The sequence below is a fragment of the Narcine bancroftii genome, chromosome 6, assembly GCF_036971445.1.
Source record: "Narcine bancroftii isolate sNarBan1 chromosome 6, sNarBan1.hap1, whole genome shotgun sequence".
Classification (NCBI taxonomy): domain Eukaryota; kingdom Metazoa; phylum Chordata; class Chondrichthyes; order Torpediniformes; family Narcinidae; genus Narcine; species Narcine bancroftii.
The window spans coordinates 224,602,195-224,626,481 of record NC_091474.1 but is presented as its reverse complement, the minus strand read 5'-3'; the positions used below and the strand labels follow the sequence as shown (position 1 = coordinate 224,626,481).

The 24,287-nt window shown below is 42.3% G+C and overlaps 1 protein-coding gene across 5 annotated transcripts in view; it reads right to left on the bottom strand.

Annotated features, from left to right (window-relative positions):
* The window catches only part of armc2 (armadillo repeat containing 2), a 151,538-nt gene that overhangs the window by 89,353 nt on the left and 37,898 nt on the right, over nt 1–24,287 (bottom strand). For all 5 annotated transcript variants that reach the window (XM_069887525.1, XM_069887524.1, XM_069887528.1 and 2 more), the window contains one exon: nt 17,156–17,232. In XM_069887525.1, the coding sequence (XP_069743626.1) occupies nt 17,156–17,232 (77 nt within the window). The remainder of the gene's footprint in view (nt 1–17,155; nt 17,233–24,287) is intronic.

Genomic DNA, 24,287 nt, shown 5'->3' with positions numbered 1-24,287 from the left:
CCACCAGTGCAGCGAGCAAGCCAGCACTCCGGGCAGTGAGCACGTAAAGCCAGCAGACTGCTCAGTGCCACTGGCCCCAGCAAGTGAACTGGTGGATGAACAGCTAAAGCAGCCTAATGGGCCAGCAACCCTAAAATGGCGCTGGCTCCACTATACAGGCGACAGACTGGGGTTGCGCGCAGAGAAGAAGGTATTGTCATGCAAAGGTGTACCTGCCTTTGTCATGCAGAATGTGATGTCAGTAATCGGGTCAAACAGTGGGAACTTGAACGATATAAAAGTTGGACTTGAGCCCAACTAAAGCAGAGCTTATTAACCTGACCACACTTGTGAGTGTCATTCTTTCATGTAGCGTGCGGCTACAATTGGTAACCCTGATGGTTTAGACAGCATTTAAACCCAACAATGAGCGAGCCAGCAACAGTCCATGCAGTCGCCCTCAAGCTGCCGACCTTTTGGACATATCAGCCGTTCACCTGGTTCGAGCAGGCTGAGGCACAGTTTCAGATCTGGCATATCATGGCAGAATTCACCTGGTACTACCAAGTGGTGAGCGCCCTGGATGAGGACACAGCGAGCTGGGTGGCCAACTTTACCCAAGAGCCCCTGACCAATGGAGCTTATACTGCCTTCAAAAGAATTTTGGGCTCTCAAGGCACGAAAGAGGAGCACGTGTGTTCCATCTGGATGGTCTAGGGGACAGGTCCCCTTCAGCATTCATTGACGAGATGCTGGCGCTCCTTGGCAAACATGAGCTCTGCATCATGTTTGAGCAGGCTTTCCTTGAACAGCTTCCTGAGGATGTCCAGCTGCTACTAACAGATGCTGACTTTAGTAATCCCTGGAGAGCTGCTGCATGAGCAAATGTCCTATGGAAGCAGAAGAGAGAGAGTGCTCGGCGTCTGTGGGTCTCATTGCAAGACCCCGCAACCAGGCCAGGGTAGACCAACATAAAGAGCAGCAGCCGCTACCCCCGAGGGAGCGACCCTAACAGACAGTGATGCTTCTATCACCCGTGATGGGTGATAATGGCCATGGCCATGGCAGCTGGCCAACTTGATAGTCTCCTGTACGTTTGGGACCGCCAGGCTGGACAACATTTCCTCATGGAAACAGGAGCAGAGGTCAGCATCCTGCCCCCGTCAGGACAGGACACCAGGAACAGACGAGCGGGCCCCACATTGTCAGTTGTCAACAACAGCATCATCTGGTACCTGCAAGGTCCAATTCTAGTCAGATGGCAGCATCTTTTCATGGGTATTCATGCTGGCTGCAGTGGAGCAACCGCTCCTTGGAGCAGACTTCCTATGTGCCCGCAGCCTCCTCGTGGATCTAAAAGGTCAGCGACTGGTCCACGCCAAGACCTTCCAGACCGTCCCCCTCCAAGATGCCAAGCTTCCAGTCCTCCACCTGGACTCCATTCTGCGATCCACAGATGAGTCCACCAAAGTCGTGGCCAAGTTCCTGGTGCCGCTCACCCCCAGTTCTCCATGGTGATGCCACGGCACAGGGTGCAGCAGCATCACATCTTCACCTAGGGCCCGCCTCTCTACACTCAAGTGACATATCTGGCACCAAAGAAGCTCCAACTGGCCAAGGAGGATTTAAAAAAACCAGAAGAGCTGGGCATCATAAGGCGGTCAGACAGCCGGTATGCTTCTCCCCTACACATGATGCCCAAGGCCACTGGGGGTTGGAGACCACTTCAACAAGGCCACCACGCCAGATCAATACCCCGTGCCACATATTCAAGACTTTGCGGCCAACCTGCATGAGGCAAAGATCTTCTCGAGCGGGAATATCATCAGATCCTGGTGCACCCTGATGATATTCGGCCTGTTTGAGTTTCTGCAGATGTCATTTGGATTAAAAATTGCCACACAGACTTTCTAGTGGACGATGGACGCTGTGGGATGAGACCTGGATGGTCCTTTCGTCTACTTAGATGACATCCTCGTGGCGAGTAAGAATCAACAGGGTCACCTGATGCACCTCCACAAGCTCTACACCCAACTGAGCAAATTCAGACTGACCATCAACCCGGCCAAATGCCAGTTCTGGCAAGAGACCATCGACTTCCTGGGCCACAGGATAACCAAGGAGGACGCCACACCACTACCCAGCAAAATGGAGGCCATCCAAAAGTTTCTCAGGCCCAGGACGACCAAGCGACTGCAAGAGTTTGTAGGGATGGTCAACTACTACCACAGGTTCATCCCCTCAGCAGCCTGGATCATGCAGCCATTGTTCGCCCAGATGGCAGACGAAGCAAAGGATGTTACATGGGACGAGGAGTCAGCGGAGGCTTTTGTAAAGGCCAAGGAAATCCTAGCAGGTGTCGCTCTCCTAGCACACCCCAGGACAGTCGCTCCAACAGTCCTGATGGTGGATGCTACAGGAAAGGCGATTGGCAGAGTCCTGGAACAACAGATCCAAGGAAGTTGGCGACCGCTGGCTTTCTTCAGCAACGTGCCCCAGAGCCAAAGTACAGTGCTTTCAACAGGAAACTATTGGCGCTGTACTTAGCCATCTGCCACTTTAGGTACTTCCTCGATGGCAGGAATTTCACAGCCTTCTCTGATCACAAACCCCTGACTTTTGACCTGGCCAAGATTTCGGACCCGTGGTGAGCCCACCAACAATGCCACCTCTCCTACATTTCCAAATACACCAAAGATGTGAGGTACATCTCGGGAAAAGACAATATAGTGGCAGATGCACTGTCCTGGTAGAGTATCCATGCGCTGTCGAAAGGAGTGGACTTCGTGGCATTGGCGGACAACTTGTTTATAATCACAATTGCTTCAAGAAGCAGCAAATGAGAAGGGGAGTCACGTGATGGAGTAGTGGCCAGTAGGGGAACTCCAGCCCTCTCCAAAAAAGTTAAAAAAAGATAGAGAAAAAACAAAGGCACAAACTTAAAAACCAAAACAAAGTGAAAGTAAAAGTGTGAAGAAAATGGCAGCGAAGAAAGAAAAACCAAAAACAACGGGAAGAAAAGAAGAAGGAAAGACGTCGGAAGAAGAAGGTGAAGGCCTTACCTGTCCGAAGAGGCCTGCCGCGGAGAGAGAAGCCCGCTCCCTCACGTCAGTGGAGGTCCCGGGCTCGGGACTACAGAAATGGCTCGCAGAGCCGAGTAAAAGTGCGCAATCGCACATGCGCGAGCAGTCGCGCATGAAAAAAAAAAACACTGACGGGAGGGGGGGGAACAGCTGCGGAGTCGATCTCCACAGCTGAGAGAGACACCTGCAGCACAGCAGCAGGTGCAGAACACAGACAATAATGACAACAAGAAAGAAGAGGGTAAAAAGAAAACAAGGAAACAACAGATGGTCAACCCAGAGGAAGAAGAAGAAGAAGAACAAAAAGAAGTGGAAGAAGAAGAGAAAAGCAAGACAATGGATGTATCTTTTTTTAAAGAATATATGGAATCAGTGAAAGAATGGCAATTACAAGAATTTAATGAGATAAAAAGAGGAATTAAGAATGCAGAAGAAAGAATGAATAAAATGGAAGTGGCCATATCAGAATTGGCAAAAAGAGTGGAAAATATGGAAAAACAAGAAACATTTGTAGATATGGAAGTAAAAGACTTAAAAAAGAAATTGGAAGAATCTGATAAAAAAGCTAAAGAAGCACAGGAGCTGTTAGCTCAGAAGATAGATATGACAGAAAACTATAATAGAAGAAATAATATAAAGATAGTGGGCCTTAAGGAAGATGAAGAAGGCAAGAATATGAGAGAATTTATAAAAGATTGAATCCCCAGGGTCCCGGGAAGACCAGAATTACAGGAAGAAATGGAAATAGAAAGGGCACATAGAACTTTAGCCCCGAAACCACAACCGCAGCAAAAACCAAGATCAATTTTAGTAAAATTCTTAAGATATACAACAAGAGAAAATATATTGGAGAAAGCAATGAAGAAAGTAAGAGAGGACAAAAAGCCACTGGAATATAAAGGTCAAAAATTTTTTTTCTATCCAGACATAAGTTTTGAACTCCTGAAGAAGAGGAAGGAGTTCAATACAGCGAAAACGATCTTATGGAAAAAAGGATATAAATTTATGTTAAGGTACCCAGCGGTACTTAAAATAATTATTCCAGGGCAACAAAACAGACTATTCTCGGATCCAGAGGAAGCAAGGAAATTTGCAGAACAACTACAAAACAAGCAGAGAGATGAAGACATGTAATAAGAGTAAAAATGACCACGATCTATATGTATGTGTGTAAAGGGGTATATGTGTGTATATATATATATATATATATATATATATAGTGTGCATACATGAATGTATCCGTATTTAGAGGAAAATATATAGAGTATAGACAAGAATTAATAAGGGAGGGAAATGGAATAGAGGGAATAAGGAGGGAATTAAAAGAGTGACCTTTGTTACATATGAAAATTGAAATCTTTTCTGGGGGGGGCTGGGTGGGGAGGAGTTATGGTCACTGCAAAATCAGCTGACGTTTGCGAGTGAATTCGCAAATCCAAATGGAGAGGGGAGATGTGGTTGTCCGACAAGGGATAAAGGACAACTCAGGAGGGGGAGGGGAGATTAGGGTTAAAGAAGTTTTAAATAGGAGAATAGGGAAAATGTTTTAGAAATGTTGTCTTATAAAGTGTTCAAAACAAGAAAGCAGAAATGGATAAGAAGGAAAGGTAATGATGGAGAAACGGAAAGGGAAGATAAAGTATGAAATGGCTACACTGAACTATATGACTTTAAATATTAACGGAATACATAACCAAATTAAAAGGAAGAAACTGCTAAATTTACTGAAAAAAGAAAAAATTGATATAGCATTTGTGCAAGAAACACATTTAACTGAATTGGAGCACAAGAAATTAAAGAGAGATTGGGTAGGACATGTAACAGCAGCGTCGTAATTCAAAAGCAAGAGGAGTAGCTATATTAATCAGTAAAAATATACCAATTAAAATAGAAGAGAAATAATAGATCCAGCAGGGAGATATGTAATGATAAAATGTCAGATATATTCGGAGTTTTGGAATCTACTCAATGTATATTCACCTAACGAAGAAGATCAAAAGTTTATGCAAGATATTTTTTTGAAGATAGCAGATACGCAAGGGAACATATTAATAGGAGGGGATTTCAACCTGAATTTGGATTCAAATATGGACAAAACTGGGAAAAAATTAACAGAAAGAACAAAGTAACCAAATTTATAATTAAATCGATGGAAGAAATGCAACTTTTGGATATATGGAGGAAACAACACCCAAAGGAAAAGGAATATTCATATTACTCGGCTAGACATAAAACATACTCAAGAATAGACCTATTTTTGTTATCAGCTCGTATGCAAGATAGAGTAAGAAAAACAGAATATAAAGCTAGAATATTATCGGACCATTCACCCTTAATATTGACAGTAAAGTTAGAGGACATCCCTCCTAGAATGTATAGATGGAGATTAAACTCCATGTTACTCAAAAGGCAGGATTTTAGAGAATTCATTGAAAGACAAATTAAAATGTATTTTGAAATAAACACGGAATCAGTGAAAGATAAGTTTATACTATGGGATGCAATGAAAGCATTAATTAGAGGGCAAATAATAAGTTATGTAACCAAGATGAAGAAGGACTATAATCAGGAAACAGAGCAGTTGGAAAGGGAAATAGTAAATATAGAAAAAGAATTAGCAATGAAGGAAGATACAATTAAAAGAAGAGAATTGGCGGATAAAAAAATAAAATATGAAACACTACAAACATATAAGGTGGAGAAGAATATAATGAAGACAAAACAGAAATATTATGAACTAGGGGAAAAAACGCACAAAACTCTTGCATGGCAGCTTAAGACAGAACAAGCTAAGAAAATGGTATTGGCATCAAGGAAAAAAGACAAACAAATCACATATAATCCAAAGGAGATCAAGGAAAACTTTAGAGAATTCTATGAACAATTATACCGAACTGAAAACGAAGGGAAAGAAGGGAAAATAGATGAATTTCTGACTAAAATTGAACTACCAAAACTACAAATAGAGGAACAAAATAAAATAACAGAGCCATTTGGAATAGTAGAAATACAAGAGATAATAAAAAAATTACCAAATAATAAGACACCAGGAGAGGATGGATTCCCAATAGAATTCTACAAAACATTTAAAGACTTATTAATTCCGCCCCTCCTGGAAGTAATCAACCAGATTGATAAAACACAAAGCTTACCAGATTCATGTAAAACAGCAATAATTACAGTAATACTAAAGCAAGGGAAAGATCCACTCTCACCAGCGTCATATAGACCAATATCTTTACTTAACACAGATTATAAGATAATAGCTAAACTATTATCAAACAGATTAGCAGAGTATGTACCGAAAATGGTAAATTTAGACCAAACTGGATTTATCAAAAAAAGACGCACAACAGACAATATTTGTAAATTTATTAACTTAATTCATGCAGTAGAAGCGAGTAAAGCGCCAACAGTAGCAGTTGCTTTAGACGCAGAGAAGGCCTTTGACAGAGTAGAATGGAATTATTTATTCAAAGTATTGCAAAAATTCAGTTTACCAGAGAAGTATATTAATTGGATTAAAGCATTATATAAGGGACCATTGGTGAAAGTGACAGTAAATGGACATGTATCAAAGCAATTTAACTTAAGCAGGTCAACACGGCAGGGATGCCCACTATCACCTTTATTGTTCGCGTTAGCTATAGAACCACTAGCAGAATTGATAAGAACAGAAAATAATATAAAAGGGATAAAAATAAAAGACAAGGAATATAAAATCAGCTTATTTGCGGATGATGTTATAGTATACTTAACAGAACCAGAACTATCAATAAAAAAATTATATAATAAATTGAAGGAATATGGAGAAGTGTCGGGTTACAAGATTAACGTAAATAAAAGTGAAGCAATGCCTATGAATAATGCGGATTTCTCAAAATTTAAGAAGGAATCACCATTCAGATGGCAAATGCAAGCAATAAGATACCTAGGTATACAAATAAATAAAAATCTCGGCCAACTATATAAACTCAATTATTATCCACTAATGAAAAAATTACAGGACGATTTAGAGCATTGGAAAGATTTCAGTCTTTGGTTTGGCTTCGCGGACGAAGATTTATGGAGGGGGTAAAAGTCCACGTCAGCTGCAGGCTCGTTTGTGGCTGACAAGTCCGATGCGGGACAGGCAGACACGGTTGCAGCGGCTGCAGGGGAAAATTGGTTGGTTGGGGTTGGGTGTTGGGTTTTTTCTCCTTTGCCTTTTGTCAGTGAGGTGGGCTCTGCGGTCTTCTTCAAAGGAGGTTGCTGCCCGCCAAACTGTGAGGCGCCAAGATGCACGGTTTGAGGCGATATCAGCCCACTGGCGGTGGTCAATGTGGCAGGCACCAAGAGATTTACCACTAACACTAATAGGAAGGATAAACTGTATTAAAATGAACATTTTTCCAAGGATATTATACCTATTTCAGGCATTGCCAATACACCTGACAGAGAAATTCTTCAAAGAGTTAAAGAAAATAATAAGAAAATTTTTATGGAAAGGGGGGAAACCGAGGATAGCACTAGATAAATTAACAGAATGGTATAAACAAGGAGGCTTACAACTGCCAAACTTTAAAAATTATTATAGAGCCGCACAATTAAGATACCTATCAGATTTTTATCAAACAAGGGAAAAGCCAGATTGGACTAGATTAGAATTAGATAAAATAGGGGAAAAGATACCTGAACACATATTATATAAATGGGATGAAAAATTGGTACAACATGGAAGTTCTCCAGTATTACATCATCTACTCAATATTTGGAAGAAGATTCATGTAGAAAGAAATAAAACAAATTATCAATTACCAAAACTAATATTGACGCAAAACAAGTTACTCCCTTTTACAATAGATAACCTTTCCTTTAGAGAATGGGAGAAAAAAGGGATCAAAAGAATAGAAAATTGTTTTTCAGGAAATAGATTATTATCCTTTGAACAAATGAAAGATAAATACAATATAACTCAAGATACAGTGCTGGCATATTACCAATTGAGATCCTACTTGAAGGACAAATTAGGAAGCAGTCTGAGTTTACCAGAGGGAAGTAACTTTGAATATGTGATTACAGATACAATGATAATCAAAAGATTTATAACAAATATGTATATTAAACTGCAAGAAAAGGAGAATGAGGAAACAAATCGTAAAACTAAACAAAAATGGGAACAAGATTTAAATTTAAAGATAAAAAAGGAAACATGGGAGAAGTTATGTTCTGGAACGATGAGAAATACAATAAATACGAGGTTACGTATGATACAATATAACTGGATACACAGGCTATACATTACACCTCAAAAGTTAAATAAATGGGACCCAACAGTATCTGATAGATGTTTTCAATGTAAAAAAGAAATGGGAACAACAATTCATGCAATCTGGACATGTGAGAAAGTAGAAAAATTTTGGGAAGATCTAAACCAAATATTAAATAAAATTACAGAAAACAATATACCAAAGAATCCAGAGATCTTCCTCCTAAGTAACATAAAAAACAAAGAATTTGGAATTGATCTGGAGGATGCACAAAAAAGATTTGTTAAGATAGCTCTAGCCGTAGCAAAAAAATGTATTATGTCAACCTGGAAATTGGAAGATAATTTGAAAATACAACAATGGCATATAGAAATGAATAAATGTATTCCATTAGAAAAAAAAACAAATAGTTTAAGAAATAATATTGAAATATTTGAACAAATATGGGAGCCTTACATGAAACACAATAGCAAAAACCTACCGGGGACATTCACTACCTAAATTAACGAAAGGAGAAGGAAATGAAAAGAATTGACTCAGTGGAATTTCTTGTTTATTTTTATTGAATGACAACATTGTTTGACTGGTTTAATGTAACCTAGATTTTGTACTTTAAATGGACGGGAGGGGGGAGGTAGGGAGGGTGGGATGGGAGGAGGGAGGGGGGGGGAGAAAATGGCACTGTATATATTTGAAAAGGAAAAAGTATGTATCATGGTTAATGTGGTTTATGGTGTGAAAAATAAAAAAAAATCTTTAAAAAAGCAGCAAATGACAATGCTGCTGGTATGGACCCAGGGAGATTGGGGAGCAGAGACAAAGCACTCCTCCAACAGTGTCCTACTGCCCAGTCCGACTGGTGACAGGCTCACACAGGTTTTAAACTGCCTGTTAAAGGAGCCGACAGTGTTTTACCTAAAATTGAGCAACCATCTGACTGGCTTAATGCAACCTAGATTGTATACCTAAAATGGATGAGAGGGGGGGGGGTGGGGGGGTGGTTTGGGAGGAAAAGGGGGGGGGAGAAAAAGTCACTGTATATGTGTGAAAAAGAAATAGTGTATATCATGGCTAATGTGATTTATGGTGTGAAAAATAAAAAAATTAATAAAAAAAAAAGAGTGGGTGGGCTTGAAGGGGACTGTCTGTAAACTGAATTCTTTAAGTAAAGGGGCATACATTTGTCTCTATTGAAGTGGGGGCAGTGTATGGAGTACTGCATTGATTTTTCTGCTGCAGCCCTGCCAGAATTTAGCAAACAATTGTAGACCTACAAATATTTGAATATTGGGAGTGTGATTTTTTTTTTTGTGGCATTGAAACTGTCTTACAGAGTAAATACTGAACTTGTATGAATTATTGTTATGGAATGAGGAATTAAAATGTTTTGATGCTAAAAAAAAGAAAAAAAAAATTTTTCAACAACATCTGCATGTTTTCTCTTCTTTTAACATATGTAATATTAAACTTTTTCTTATTAAAATAAATGTTTAATAATAGTTTTGGTTAAACTCTTTCCAGAAGAAGCATTAACAAATGAGAAATAAAATATTCAATAAAAAAAAAATAAAAAAAATTGAGCAACCACAGGGTCTATGCCCAAGATGACTGCTGTTGAACAAGAGCACTGCGCTTAAGGGGAAATTTCTTCAAGCAGAGGGTGGTGGAGGTATGGAATGAACTTCCAACAGTGGTGGTAGAAGCGAGATCGATGTTTAATATTCAAGGAAAAGTTGGATAGATATATGGATAGGAGAGGTATGGAGGGTTATGGGCCGATGTAGGCCAGTGGGACTAGGTGGGAGAAATTGTTCGGCATGGACTAGAAGCATCGAACTGGCCTGTTTCTGTGCAATAAGTGGTTATTTCATGTCAGAGGATTTGATCTGCATTCAGGTTGCCAATGGCTCGAACTGAATTGGAGTCTTGTGTGGCTGCAGCGAGTGCAAGAGTGCTATAAACAAATCCACAGACACTCAGTGTCTCTGAGGGGACACTCTTTTGCTTCCATTCTATGGCTGTAAGGTGTGCCGAGCAAATGTTAATGGAGAAACTTTGCCTGCCTTATGGGAATTTCATGTAATATTACATTACTGTTTTATTATAGGACAACAAATAGTATCTGATCTGAAATAAGAAAACAGGTCCAGTAATTTGATCCTGCTGCAATAGTATAGATCTCCCAGTAGTCACCCATTTCAATTCTCCATCCCATTTCTTTGCTGACATTTCTGTCCATGGTCCCATACACTGCTAGACTGAGACCATAGTAAATTGAAGGAACAACACCTCATCTTCTGACTGGAAACCCTCCAACCAGTTGACATTAATATCGACTTCTCTGGCTCTCACTACCCCAGCCCCCACCCCCTTACCCCCACCGTCTCTCCTTTCCCTGTCTCCTTTCACACAGACGTGATAAATTCTCATGTAGTCCCTTTTCATATTCAATTAACACCTTTTGTTGGTCTGGATTTCACCCCCATTGTTTGAATTCTGAGACTTTCTGATATATCCAGCTTCTGCCTTTTCTGAATTTCCCTTGAAGAAAGGCCTCCTTTAGATGCTGTTCCTCCAAAAATTCGGTATGTTTATTACTAGAAATTTAATTAGATGTTTTATTTTCAATATATCAATCTTGGACCTTGAGCAACACTAAGCTGTATATAGAAATTGCTTGGTTTTGTATCATGTTTTTCAGTCAATATTCCAATACACTGGACTGTAGTTTATCAAAAAAAGATTTCAAAACAGATGCCTATTAACAATAAAATTTGTTTAAATGTTCTTCCATTTGTGCAAAATTCATTCAAATGAGAAAAAATAACAAATTCCTTTTTAAAGATTGCCACTAATTATCAAAATTAACTTGGAAACTTGTAATGTTTTGTTGTCTACAAAAATAATGGTAGTAATCTCACAGAGTTTGAAAGAATAGAAAGATAAAAGTATGGAATTCACAAATGGGGCATGTACGAGCAGTTCTGGCGGTTCCTCCTCGACTCCCTAGAACTCAGCTGGCACAACCATGCCATTCGGATCTTAAACATGCAGGGCCTGCGCGACAGGAATCCCTTCGAGCTCATGCATGAGATGGTGGCCTTAGCAGATGGGCATACAGACTGTTTCCTCTTCAAGGCTCTGTTTCTCTCCAAGCTGCCAGTACACGTTTCCTCGGTGGTTTCGGACATGCATTTCAGCGGCCCGCACCTGGTAACCAAGGAGGCAGACAGGCTCTTCTGCACCCTACAACAGAGCTCCCTCCATGTGCCATCGACATCGCCATCATGACCAGCCTGCCGGAAACCCCAACAGTGACCGTGGCACAGCAGCAACAGACACCCAGAGAAGCACGGTGAATACCGACGGGGCTGGAATTCCCGGTGGTGCACCCCTCCACCGTGCTCATACCCTACTACCAAACCTAACACGGTGATGGGAAATGGGCAAGACAGCCACCGATAATGGCCTCAGCAGTTGGTGCTCTGAAAGGCCTACTCTACCTCAGAGACCAATGGACGAAGAGGGACTTCCTAGTTGATATGGGCGCAAAAATCAGCCTCGTCCTGCTGACTTATTTCGAGGCCAGACACAAACCCAAAGGCCTCCCCCCTGCAAGCAGCCAATGAATCCTCCATCTTGAGCTACAGAACCCACCTAGTCACCATCTACATCACAGTTTCTTCCAGTGGGAGTGCACAATCACAGCCGTGGGACAGACACAACTTGGAACGGACTTCCTACGAGCACACAAACTGCTGGTGTACATGACGAGATGCCAGTTAGTGAATGCTACCACGTTCCAGTCTTTCCCCCTCACCCTGCGGCAACGTGCCTTCCTCTCATTAGGGATCCACACTTTGGACTGAGAAGTGTACGCATGACTACTGGCCAGGTACCCAGCCTTACTGGCCCCAAACTTCCATGACTCACCACATGGCATGGAGCACCACATAGAGATCAACGAGCCCTCAGTTCACGCACGGGCCCAGCGTCTCCCGCAAGACAAGCTCCAACAAGCCAAGGCCAAGTTCATCGCCATGGAGGGGCTGGGGACCATCCACCATTCAAACAGCCCGTTGGCCTCCCCACTCTACACAGTGCAGAAGAGCTCCAATGGTTGGCGCCCATGTGGCAACTACAGGCAGCTGAATAAGGCGACAGTCCCAGACAGATATCCCATCCCACACGTCCAGGACTTCCCCATGAGGCTACAAGGCTGCCAAGTTTTCTCCAAGATGGACCTCATCAAAGGATACCACCAGATCCCAGTACACCCCAATGATGTTCTGAAAATGGCAATCATCACACCCTTCAGCCTTTCTGAGTTCCCGCGGATGCCCTTTGGGCTAAAAAAAAAAAAAAAAAATCGCAGCCCAGATTTTTAGCAATGGATGGTTGACAGGGACCTCTATTTCACCTTCGTCTATTTAGACAAGATCCTCAGCGCCAGCACTCACAGAACGCATCTGACCCTCCTGTTCGACAGATTACAGCTCATGATGAACCCGCCCAAGTGCCAGTTCGGCTTAAACACAATAGACTTTTTAGGACACCACATCATCCCAGAGAGAGCCACACCACTGCCCAACAAGATCAAAGCCATTCAAAATTTCCCCAAGCCGAGCACGACCAAAGGACTGCAAGAGTTCCTGGGGAAGGTTAACTTCTATCATCGCTTCCTACCGGAAGCGGCCACCTCATGCAGCCCCCATTCAACTTCATCAATCTCAGCGACAAGACGCTCCAGTGGATGCCGTATGCCACAGAAGCCTTCGATGCCAAGAAAACAGTCCAGGCAAGGGCAATGGTGCTGGCGCACCCAGACTCTACCTCCCCCTGACCCTTATAACAGATACGTCAGACAGAGCAGTGGGCGCAATGCTGGAGCAATGGGTTGATGAGCACTGGCATCCCCTTGTTTTCTTCAGTAAGCTCCCTCAAACACAAGAGCTAAAATACAGCGCATCAACCGTGAACTGTTGGTCCTGTACCTGGTGATACGGCATTTCCGGTACATGCTAGAGGGAAGGGTTTTCACTGCCTACACGACCACAAACCACTAACCTACGCACTCTGCAAGATCTCGAATCCGTGGTCAGTGAGACAACAGCAGCACCTCTCCTACATCTCAGAGTATACCATGGACATTCTCCACTTTGCAGGCAAGTCCAATGTGATGGCCGATGTGCTGTCCAGACCCACGATTGCCGCTACCTCAGAAGGGCTCTAATCCGCCCAGCTCGCCAAGGACCAGATTGAGGATTCGGATGTCCAGGTCTACAGTCTACCGGACGGCCACCACCAGCCTGAAAGTCAGTGATTTCTGCCCCTTACCAGGAGGCCTGTCCCTGCTGTGTGACATCTCCACAAGTTTTCCCAGACCTATCTTACCCGCAACATGGCGATGGAAGGTTTTCGACCAGATCCACAGCCTACCCTACCCCTCCATAAGGTTCACAGTCTACCTGCTGTCCAATAAGTTCGTGTGGCATGGCCTCCACCAAGATGTGACCCTGTGGGCCTGAACCTGCTTAGTGCCAGTGCACCAAGGTACACCGGCACATAAAAGTCCCACTCCACACTTTCATGTCCACTTTGACATTGTTGGCTCACTCCCCATAAGCCAGGGAATGTGGTACTTGTTCACGACAATTGACCATTTTCCCTGCTGACCGGAGGAAATACCTACGCCTGCATACAACATGGAGACATATTCCAGGGCTTTCGTATCCAAATGGGTCACACGCTTCAGAGTCCTGACCCACATTACCTCGGACAGGAGGAAAACAGTTCATCTCCTCGCTCTGTTCCAACCTGAGTAAATTCTGTGGCAGTCAAGTACACCACACCACAGCCTGCCACCCCCAAGCAAATGGCCAGGTCGAGTGTTTCCACTGCCACCTGAAGGCCACCTTGAAAGCCCGACTGCATGGCCCAAACTGAGTGAGTGAGCTCCGGTGGGTACTCCTGGGCATTTGCACGACACTGAAGAAGGGTCAGCCAGTCTCATCTGCAGAGATGGTGTACAGTTTCCCACTCACCCCTCCCAGGGACATCCATTTCAACCCACCCCCACCCCTGTCCCACAGCCAACCACCTTAGACATCCTCTAGAGTTTGAGGGGCAAGCAGGTGAACACCTCCCCCCATCACTGTCTCGAGACAGCTCGCCGCCCAGCCACGTCACCACAGACCTGCAGTCCACCCACTACATCTTTGTAAAGAGAAGTCAGCAAGGAACACCCCTACTATGCCCATACGGTGGCCCATTCAAGGTACTACAGAGAGCCAAGGTCATGTTTACACTAGACATTGGCGGCCGACAGGACAGATTCACATTCTACTGCCTCAAAGCTACACACCTAGACTCCCAGGTCAGACACAGAGGCTGACCACCCAGAGACTTTAAGTTAAACCGCTCAGGGGGCGGCAGCGATTCTGGGGGCGGCAGCGATTCTGGGGGGGGGATGGTGGTTTAATGGGCCGAGCGACCATGCAGATGGATGGACCGAATCGCCGCAACAGTTGGCCATCCTAAGATGGCGCGGGCCCTCCTTCACTACTAAGAAGCCCGCAGATGACGCCACGTGCAAGCTAAGGGCACCCCCCCCACCCCCCCCACCCCCCCCAATTCCGTGTGGCACACCGCCGGGTGAGGAGTGACGCAGCAATGCACTGACGTCACTTCCGGAAGCTGGTGCATACATCACCGGAAGTAGGTGTTCCCCAAAGGGCAATGCAGTGAATCCAAATAATAGTCAGTTTTTGGTTCACCCTTGTACTGTGTGGACCTCTCTTCATTTCATAGCACTGCTGCAGCAATCGCTACAAGTGGACATTTCAGTTCTCAGCCCTTCTTCAAAAATGAACAGACACCCAAATAGGAAGGTGGGGATGGGGGAAAAGGGGGAGAAGCACAGTCTTGCAGGTGATAGGTAAATACAGGTGGGGGTGGGGGAAGAAGAAGAGAAAGAAGCTGAGAGGTGATCGGGGAAAGGGGCAGAGGGCTGAGAAAGATACTTTCCAATAGGAGAAATGAAGGGAAAGGGGAGCAGAAGGAAGATGTGAATAACAGAAGAAAGAAAAGGAAAAGAAAGAATGAGGGAAAGTGAGGGGGAAAGAAAATGAAGAAGTGGCAACAGAAATTGGACAACAATATTGATGCTGTCTGGTTGAAGACTGTTGAGATGGAAATCTAAGGTGTTGGTCTTCCAATTTATATGTGGCCTCAACTTGGCAATGCATGAGGCCATGGACAGACATGTCAGTGTGGCAATGGGAGGTGGAACTGAAGTAATTGGTAATGGGACGTCCTTATTTTTGCAACAGTGTGTAAGTGCTCAACGAAGCAATCCCCCAATCTGTTTCCAGTCTCCCTGAAGTAGATGAGGCCTCACCAGGATCACCAGATACAGTAAATGGCCCCTACAGGTCATTGCTTCACTGGAAGGAATATTTGAGGCCCCAAATGGTGGAAAGGGAGGGATGTACATCTCATACCGCCAGGTTGAGGCTACATGTAAATTGGAGAAACAACACTTTATATTCCATCTTGGCAGACTCCACGCAGATAACATCAATATTGACTTCTCCAATTTCTGTAACCCCCCCTTCTGCGTTCTCTTTTTCCTTTCCCCTCGCTTTCCCTCAACCCTCTGACGCTCCTTTCCTTCTCTTTTCCCTGACTATTACACACCTTCCTTCCTTCTGCTCTCCGCATCCTTCCCTGTTTTTTTCATATCAGAGAGCATATTTCTCAGCCCTCTGCCACTTCCCCTCCCATCTCTATCTACCTGTAAGCCTGTGCTATATCCTGCGCCCCCACTTTTATATATATATTTTTTTAATTTAGCATTCCTTGTGTAGGGCTGAGGCCCGAAATATTGACTACCTTTTGCTTTCCATGGATGTTTGACCTGCTGAGTTCTGCCAGCACTTCTGTGTATTGTTCTAGTTCTCCAGCATCTGCAGACATCTTGTAGATACAGATATAAATCAGTGGAAATCATCAACATCACAAATAGCTATGATAATGATCAGATCATTAGTTTTAATGTTCTTCTTCTTTGGCTTGGCTTCGCGGACAAAGATTTATGGAGGGGGTAAAAGTCCACGTCAGCTGCAGGCTCGTTTGTGGCTGACAAGTCCGATGTGGGACAGGCAGACACGGTTGCAGCGGTTGCAGGGGAAAATTGGTTGGTTGGGGTTGGGTGTTGGGTTTTTCCTCCTTTGCCTTTTGTCAGTGAGGTGGGCTCTGCAGCCGTCTTCAAAGGAGGTTGCTGCCCGCCAAACTGTGAGGCGCCAAGATGCACGGTTTGAGGCGATATCAGCCCACTGGCGGTGGTCAATGTGGCAGGCACCAAGAGATTTCTTTAGGCAGTCCTTGTACCTTTTCTTTGGTGCACCTCTGTCACGGTGGCCAGTGGAGAGCTCGCCATAGAACACGATCTTGGGAAGGCGATGGTCCTCCATTCTGGAGACGTGACCCACCCAGCGCAGCTGGATCTTCAGCAGCGTGGACTCGATGGCAGTTTTAATGTTGATTGAGGGATAATCCTCCTGTTTTTATTCAAAATAATACCAGAGGATCATTGACATCCACTTGAGAGTGTTGATTAGGTCATTAATTTATCATCTCATCCAATATGCAGCTGCCCAGAAAGTTACTTTGCAGCAGTACTGCAGTAAACTGTCATCCTAGACTATTATCCTCAAGAATCTGAATGGGACTTCCAAGAACCTTTTGCCTTAAGGAAAAACTGCTAATCGTGATGAGCGCCATAAAGTTCAATTTTCATTCACTAATTGGATTCAAGGAGAATATTCCTACACAAGGAAATACCTGATTTGTTTTGCTGTTTGACATCTTCTGTGCTTCCAGAACTGTTCGAACGGCTGTCATCTTGTTTGGCCTCTTCACTGGAATGTTTGAATGAAAGCATTTGAAAAATTTAAAAAAAAACACACAGGTTAGGTTTATTTAGAATTAAAAAGAGTTACCAGATCTGATTTGTATAATTTATGTTTTACATCTTTTAAATGTATACTTTAAATGGTAATACTGATATGCTAATTTGTTGAATACATCGACTTTCCTAGCATCATTATCTAAAATTAAAACATAAGCCATGCAAGAATTACCAATTTAGTCAAAATATTTGGCCAAATTTTAGAGAAGTAGCTATATCAGATAGAATTGACTGCTTCATAGCACTGGACAACAGTTTTCTTTTAAAAAGGTTTGCTTCCTGGGAAAAAAAAAGATTATGATAGACAACTTCAAGCTGAACACAAAGATAAATTCAGATTTGTTGTATCACGTAGGAATTTGGAGAATCATTAAATTAACTTTTATTGAATTTAGCATGTTTAATCGCATAATGATGCTGACACATTATGTGAGTTCAACTGAATGCTTTTCCTTGATTTTTGTTTGTACTTAGCATCTGATGCCTCTCATGTCAGTGTCCAGCATTGATGGATTCCAGTTGCCATGACACCGCTTTTCCTTGGTCACAATGTCCTGGTGAAACTTTTCACCATGTTCGTCACAGACTGCACCAAGATCAGCAGGGAAGGAATCCAAGTACAAATACAGAAAATGAATTTTCACTAAGATGTTGTACTTCATGGTTTTGTATGCTTGAAGCATGGTGTCAATCAGCTGGATTTAGTTCATACTCTAGATGCCAAGAAAATTCTCAACAACATTTTTAAATGCCTTCCATGCATGCCCAGGCCAGCTGGATATAGTTCATACTCTAGATGCCAAGAAAATTCTCAACAACATCTTTAAATGCCTAAGACAACATTTGTATAGCACCTACAACTGAGTGGATGCCCAGGCATGCTTGGACTCAACAAAACATCTTGCTTTGTGGGCAATATACTATTAGACTTAAAATATGACAGAAATCACAAAAACAGGTTATATTTAAAACTTGTACATGATAGGAGAGTTTTAAGGTGGTTTTCATGATCAGCAGCTCAAAATCTATAAAGTGGACCCAAAAGTGTACAGGAAGTAAAAAATCTTTGTGGTCCAGTGTAATCAACAAATTAGGAATAATGGAATTAAACAGAAAAGTCTGCAAACTCTGGGAGTGTCGTGCAATTGGGACTAATTAAGGCTCAACCAAAAAAACTTTTGAAGTGAATATCCACAGCTTTCTTTAAAGAACTCCCAAAGGACAGCAGAAGCTGGTACAGTGATGATTTGAAAGCCATCCCATGTGGTACATGGAATGGAACTCATCTTCAAATATGCTGCAGTATTTTTGGGGCAATCAGATGGAAAGAAGAGTTGCATAGCAAAAATCACAAATCTACTCGTTCTGAATGTTTTTATTATTTTCAGATGGCTTGCACAGTGCCAGTTCTAGGCTTTGAAGTTAGGGCCCAGGTAAGTGAGCCTGTGAACTAGGGTAGATAGGAATGGAGCATGAGAACCAGGCCCAGTGAATGGGAAGAAATGCGGCTAACATCACTTGGTGAGCCAAGTGCCAATCTGGAATTTTTGAATAGTCAGATAACAGATTATTGCAATTTTACTCTATTTACTTTTCAGATATGTTCTTTTTAATGTGAAGTGCGGTTGAATAGCACCTATCATTCTACTATCAAGTCATAGGTGCTGGGATAGACCTAGAAGGGCCTTAATTTTTTTTGTCTGTGGATTAGCAAGGATAGATTTCAAACAAGTCACAGAAGTAATCACACCATTGTTTCTAACTCGCATGCTGGTTTATTCAGAAAGCCTGCCTTCTTCTCACTCTCAAAAGGTCACATGACTCATTTTACTGTGTTCATGTCTGCGAGTCAAAATTGAATGCTGGGTGTCTGAAGTATGCCAAGGTCAACTACCACTCAAAGAACTGGTTAATAAAGTAGGTGTGACCTGCATTAGATGTTCTTACCTTATCCTTTCTCTTCCACCATCTATTCTACCATTTGATATTTTTTGAATCTGTTAGTTCTGGCCATAAAACACGTCCTTTGATGCCAATGGGATCAAAGGTTGAGCCTGAAGTCATTAGAGGGTTATATTGTTTTAGCATCTTTTATTTCAGACATGACTCTATCTACCTATTTCATAGGCATTTGAGACCATTGCGCGAGATAGTTAAGGACTGGGGGGTGACCTTTGGATCTCTAGTTTTCAGGAAACCTGTCACCAACTTCAATTGAGTGGAGATCTAAATTGAGACAGAAGCATGTTATCATCCTCACCCAATGGTCATAGTCACTGCGCTTCTTAACTGCTATGGATAGATAGGAAATTGTCCTGTCAGAACCCAGACAACAGAGAAAAAAATTCCTCTCTTCACAAGACACCAACCCACTTAAGATTTTAGTTTCTGAATGACTCATCTAGTTGTGAAAACTACCTTTAATCCATTTAAATGAAAGAAGAGCGACATTTGGTACGCTAAGCAAACTACTGGATGCATCTTCTTTCACCTCATCTAAATTTTAATTTTTTTTGTATCACCTACAAAAGATGATATTTACAAAATTATAATAGTTAAAACTTGCTCATGATGAAAATGTTTCTCTGGTTAAAGAATCCACAGTCAATCCTTACCTATATCTGTGACTAGAAGGTACAGATGAGCAATCTGTGTTTAATTCTCAGATTTTTCTAGCTTCCAAATGTGGTTGAAAGTAAGAATTCAAATCTGGGGTGAATTAGATTTCAAACACATTTTGATAAAATTGTTAAATCTTAATCATTTCTTAAAAGCTTGATAACCTGAAACATTAACTCTGTGTTCTGAGAGAGCTTTTCTTATTGCTCCCCCTCTATTATCCCTGTTATCAAGCTCTACCACCATGTGATCTCCCAGACATGCTTCCACAGCCACATGTCCTTCCTAGCTACTTGTCTTCATCACCATCTTGTACCATGCAGTTTCCAGACTGGGAGATCATTTGTTGAGCACCTGCACTCTGTCCATTGCAATGGCAAGGCCCAACCATTTCTATTCCACACATCACTGCCACACCATTGTATCTGTCTATGGCCTCATGCACTGCTAAACCAAGGTTATCCACACAATGGAGTAACAATACCTTATATTCAGTCTTGGTAGTGTCCAACCAGATGGCATTAACATTAAGTTCCATTAACCTCCTCCCCTCTAGGGCAGCCTCTATCATCAAGGACCCCCACCATCCAGGCCACGTCCTCTTCACTCTACTACCATCAGGAAAATGGTACAGGAGCCTGATGACGAGCGCTCAGTGGCACAAGGACCACTTCTTCCCCACTGCCATCAGATCCATGAATAACCAATGAACCAAAGACACTGCCTTACTTTGATTTTTTATTTATTTGTAAGGTGGTTTATATGAAGGTTTCCACTAAGATGCTGTAGCAAAACAACTAATGTCATGACTTGTTCATGACAAGAAATACTGATTAGCTTCCCCATCCCTCTGTCTCCTTTCCTCCAGCTCCCCATCCTTCCTTTCCTTCTCTTATCAGACAGCTATTCTCAGCCCTCTCCTCTATCACTTCTCAGCTTTTTTTCTCTTCTACTCTTTCACCTGTGCCTACCTATGACTCTTACCTGTTAGTCTATGCTCCTTCCCTGCCCCTTCCTCCCTCTTCAAAGTTCAAAATTCAGATTTATTGTCAGAGTACATACAACCCTGAGATTCTTTTTCTTGCAGCCCAGCCAGAATTTCTTCTTATTGGTAGAGCAAAAAATTACTCAAGAAAAGATACATATACAAGAGAGAAGTGTATGCAAAGAAAGAAATGTAAACAAATTGAGTGTACGATACTAAAAAGAAAATTAGTAATAAATAATGTGCAATGTAAGAGCCCTTAAATGAGTCTCCAATTGAGTTTGTTATTTAGGAGTCTCAATGGAGGGGTAACAACTGTTCCTGAAACTGGTGGTATGAGTCTTGTAGTATCTACACCTCTTTCCTGATGGCAGTGGCAAGAACAGAACATGTCCTACATGGCGTGGATCCCTGATGATTGCTGTTGCTCTCTGACGACAGCATTTCCTGTAGATTTTCTCAATTGTTGGGAGAGTTTTGTCTATGATGTGCTGGGCTGTGTCCACTACCTTTTACAGGGCTTTCTGATCAGAGGTGTTGGTGTCCACATACCAGGCCATGGTGCAGCCAGTCAGCATACTTTCCATTACACATTTATAGATGTTTGCCAAGGTTTCCAATGTCAAAACAAATCTCCGCAAACTGAGGAAGTAGAGGTGGTGACATGGTTTCTTCTCAATGACATCAATGTGTGTTGGGTCCAGGAAAGGTCCTCTGAGATAGTAACTCCAAAGAATTTAAATGTGCTCACCATCTCCACCTCTGATTCCCAATTATCACTGGATTGTACACCCTGTAACAGGCCCTTCTGGCCCACAAATCCCGCTACCCAAATACACCCAATTAACTTACCAAACCTGTACATCTTTGAAATGTGGAAGGAAATAGGAACACTCGGGGAAAACTGACACAGGCGTGGGAAGAATTTACAAACTTTTTACAGATGACCCCAGATTCGAACCCAGGTCGCTGGTGCTGTAATAGCATTGCACTAATCTATATACTAACCATGCCACCCTGATGTATAGGAGACAATGTCAGGAGTGTTGAATGCAGAAGACAAGGTTCAAGGAAGTGCATGCGGATCTTTGCTTCACATGGAAACTCTGTTTAAGGTCTCTGGATGATGGTGAGGAGGGAGGTGTGAGATAAAGTGTCATAATTCCTGCAGTTGCAGGGGAAAGTACTCAGGGTTCTGGAAAAGTGAATGGGGAGGTATGAGCAGATAATGGAGTCACAGAGAGTGCAAGACCTGCAGAGGCTCAAAGGATGGGGAGTGGTAGATGTGTCTAGTGGTGGGGTCTGGTTGCAGCTGGCAGAAATAATGGAGCTGAATGTGGAGACAGGTGAGGTGAAAGGTGAGGACAAGAGGAACAAAATTTTGTTCTGTTTGGAGGGGGGATAGTTTAAGAGCAGAACTATGAAAATGGAAGAAATGCAGAAGATAGCTCTCTTTATCACATTGCTTGAACAAGGAGGACATTTCAGATGACCTGGAATGGAAGGCCTCATCTTGAAAGCAGATGTGGCAATGGCAGAGCAACTGAGAGAAAGGAATGGCATCCTTACAGGAGATCAGATGGGAGGAGATATCATCAAATTAGCTGCAGGAGTTAGTGGGTTTGTAGTAAATTTCAGTAAGTAGCTTGTCTCATGAGATGGAGAGAGAGAGATAGAAAGGGGAGAGAAATGTCAGATATGGTCCGTGAATTTCAGAGTAGGGTGGAGGTCAGTAGCAAAGTTGATAAAATTGACAAGTTCTGCTCATGTGCAGGAAGTAGCTCCAATGCAGTTATTAATGTAACAGAGCAAGTGTTGCAGGATGGTCCTGGGATGGTTTGAAATAAAGACTATTCCACATTGCTAACAAAAAGGCAGGCATAGCTGGGATCCACGTGAGACCCAAGGACACTTTTGACTTGAAGAAAATGAGAGGCACTGAAAGAGAACTTATACAGGGGGAGAACAAGTCCTGCAAGGCAGATGAGAGTGTTGGTGAAGGGAAACTAGTTAACATTGATCCAGGAGGAAGCGGAGGGCTTTGAGACTTTCTTGATGGATATGGATGGTGACTGGCCATCCATAGAGAAGAGATGTTGGGGTCTAGGGAATTGGAAGTTTTCAAAGTGGTAAAAGGCATGAGAGGTAACTTTGTTGCCTTACTTGAGTGTTTCCTGCAGTTTCTCTCAGCTCTCTGAAAGAGTTACCACTTTAGTAACACTTCTTCTTTACACATATTCATGCAGAAACAATTTTTTCTATTTCTTCAAACTTTGGTTTCAAAAGATAAGCACATTTAGTTCTGTCCCACCCATCTCTACATTATAGGAGAGTAACTACATTAAATTAAATTATTTAGCCAACAATTCCATTGTTGGCAAACCATTGAAGTTTTCAATTCTCTAAAACATACTATTTTCATTCATAATTTTAAATATTTTTCGAATATTTATAATCATGTTTATTTCTATGGATCTTTAACTAATAGTATGTATGGATATTGTTCCTTTTTTGAGAGTACATTACAGAAAGTTGACCTTATCCACTTGGGTCAGATTTAAATGTGCACATTTATTTATCTTATCAGAATGCATACACCTTCTAACTTCTCATAATTCTGTTTCACCAAGATAGAAAAGCAAAAAAAAAAATTGAATTTATACTGCTGAGGAGGGTTTTAAATTTTTGCTCATCCTTTGGACATGACAATCAACAAAATATATTGAGAGTATATTGCCAGGAGTCTGTGCTTATCCATTTTCCTATAAAGAAATGCTGAGAACTAATCCAATACCTCATGGAAGGAAGTTTTTTTTGGAAGATTCTACACCTGAATTCTCTTAGCACTTCAGGTGAAAGTGTGGAAACGGAACACCCAACTTACCTCTATACTTATTTTAAGTTAAAAATACAAATTAGTAACTTAAAAAGGTATTCACGGTAATCTATCCAATCCTAAGCTTTCCCATTGCCTACAGTCCTAAGTTCTAAATTGACACCTGTATCAATTTATTTAGTCGCAGGAAATGGAATTTTGATCTGAGCCAACATCAAGCCGAAAGACTATAAGACCATGAGACATAGGAGTAGAAATAGGCAATTCAATCATTAGCTGTCCATTCTCCCATTCAGTCCCACTTCCCAGGCTTCTCCCATAACTGATGCCCTGGCTATCAAGAACCTATCAATTTGTCCCTTAAATACACTCAATGACTTGGCCTCCACTTGTCACCTGAGGCAACAAATTCCATAGGTTCACCACCCTCTGGCTAAAGGCATTCCTATGTATCTATTTTCTAAGTGGACACCCTTCCATCCTGAAGTTGTGCTCTCTTATCCTAGAATCTCCAACCATGGGAAACAATCCTTCTACATCTACTCTGTCCATGCCTTTCAATATT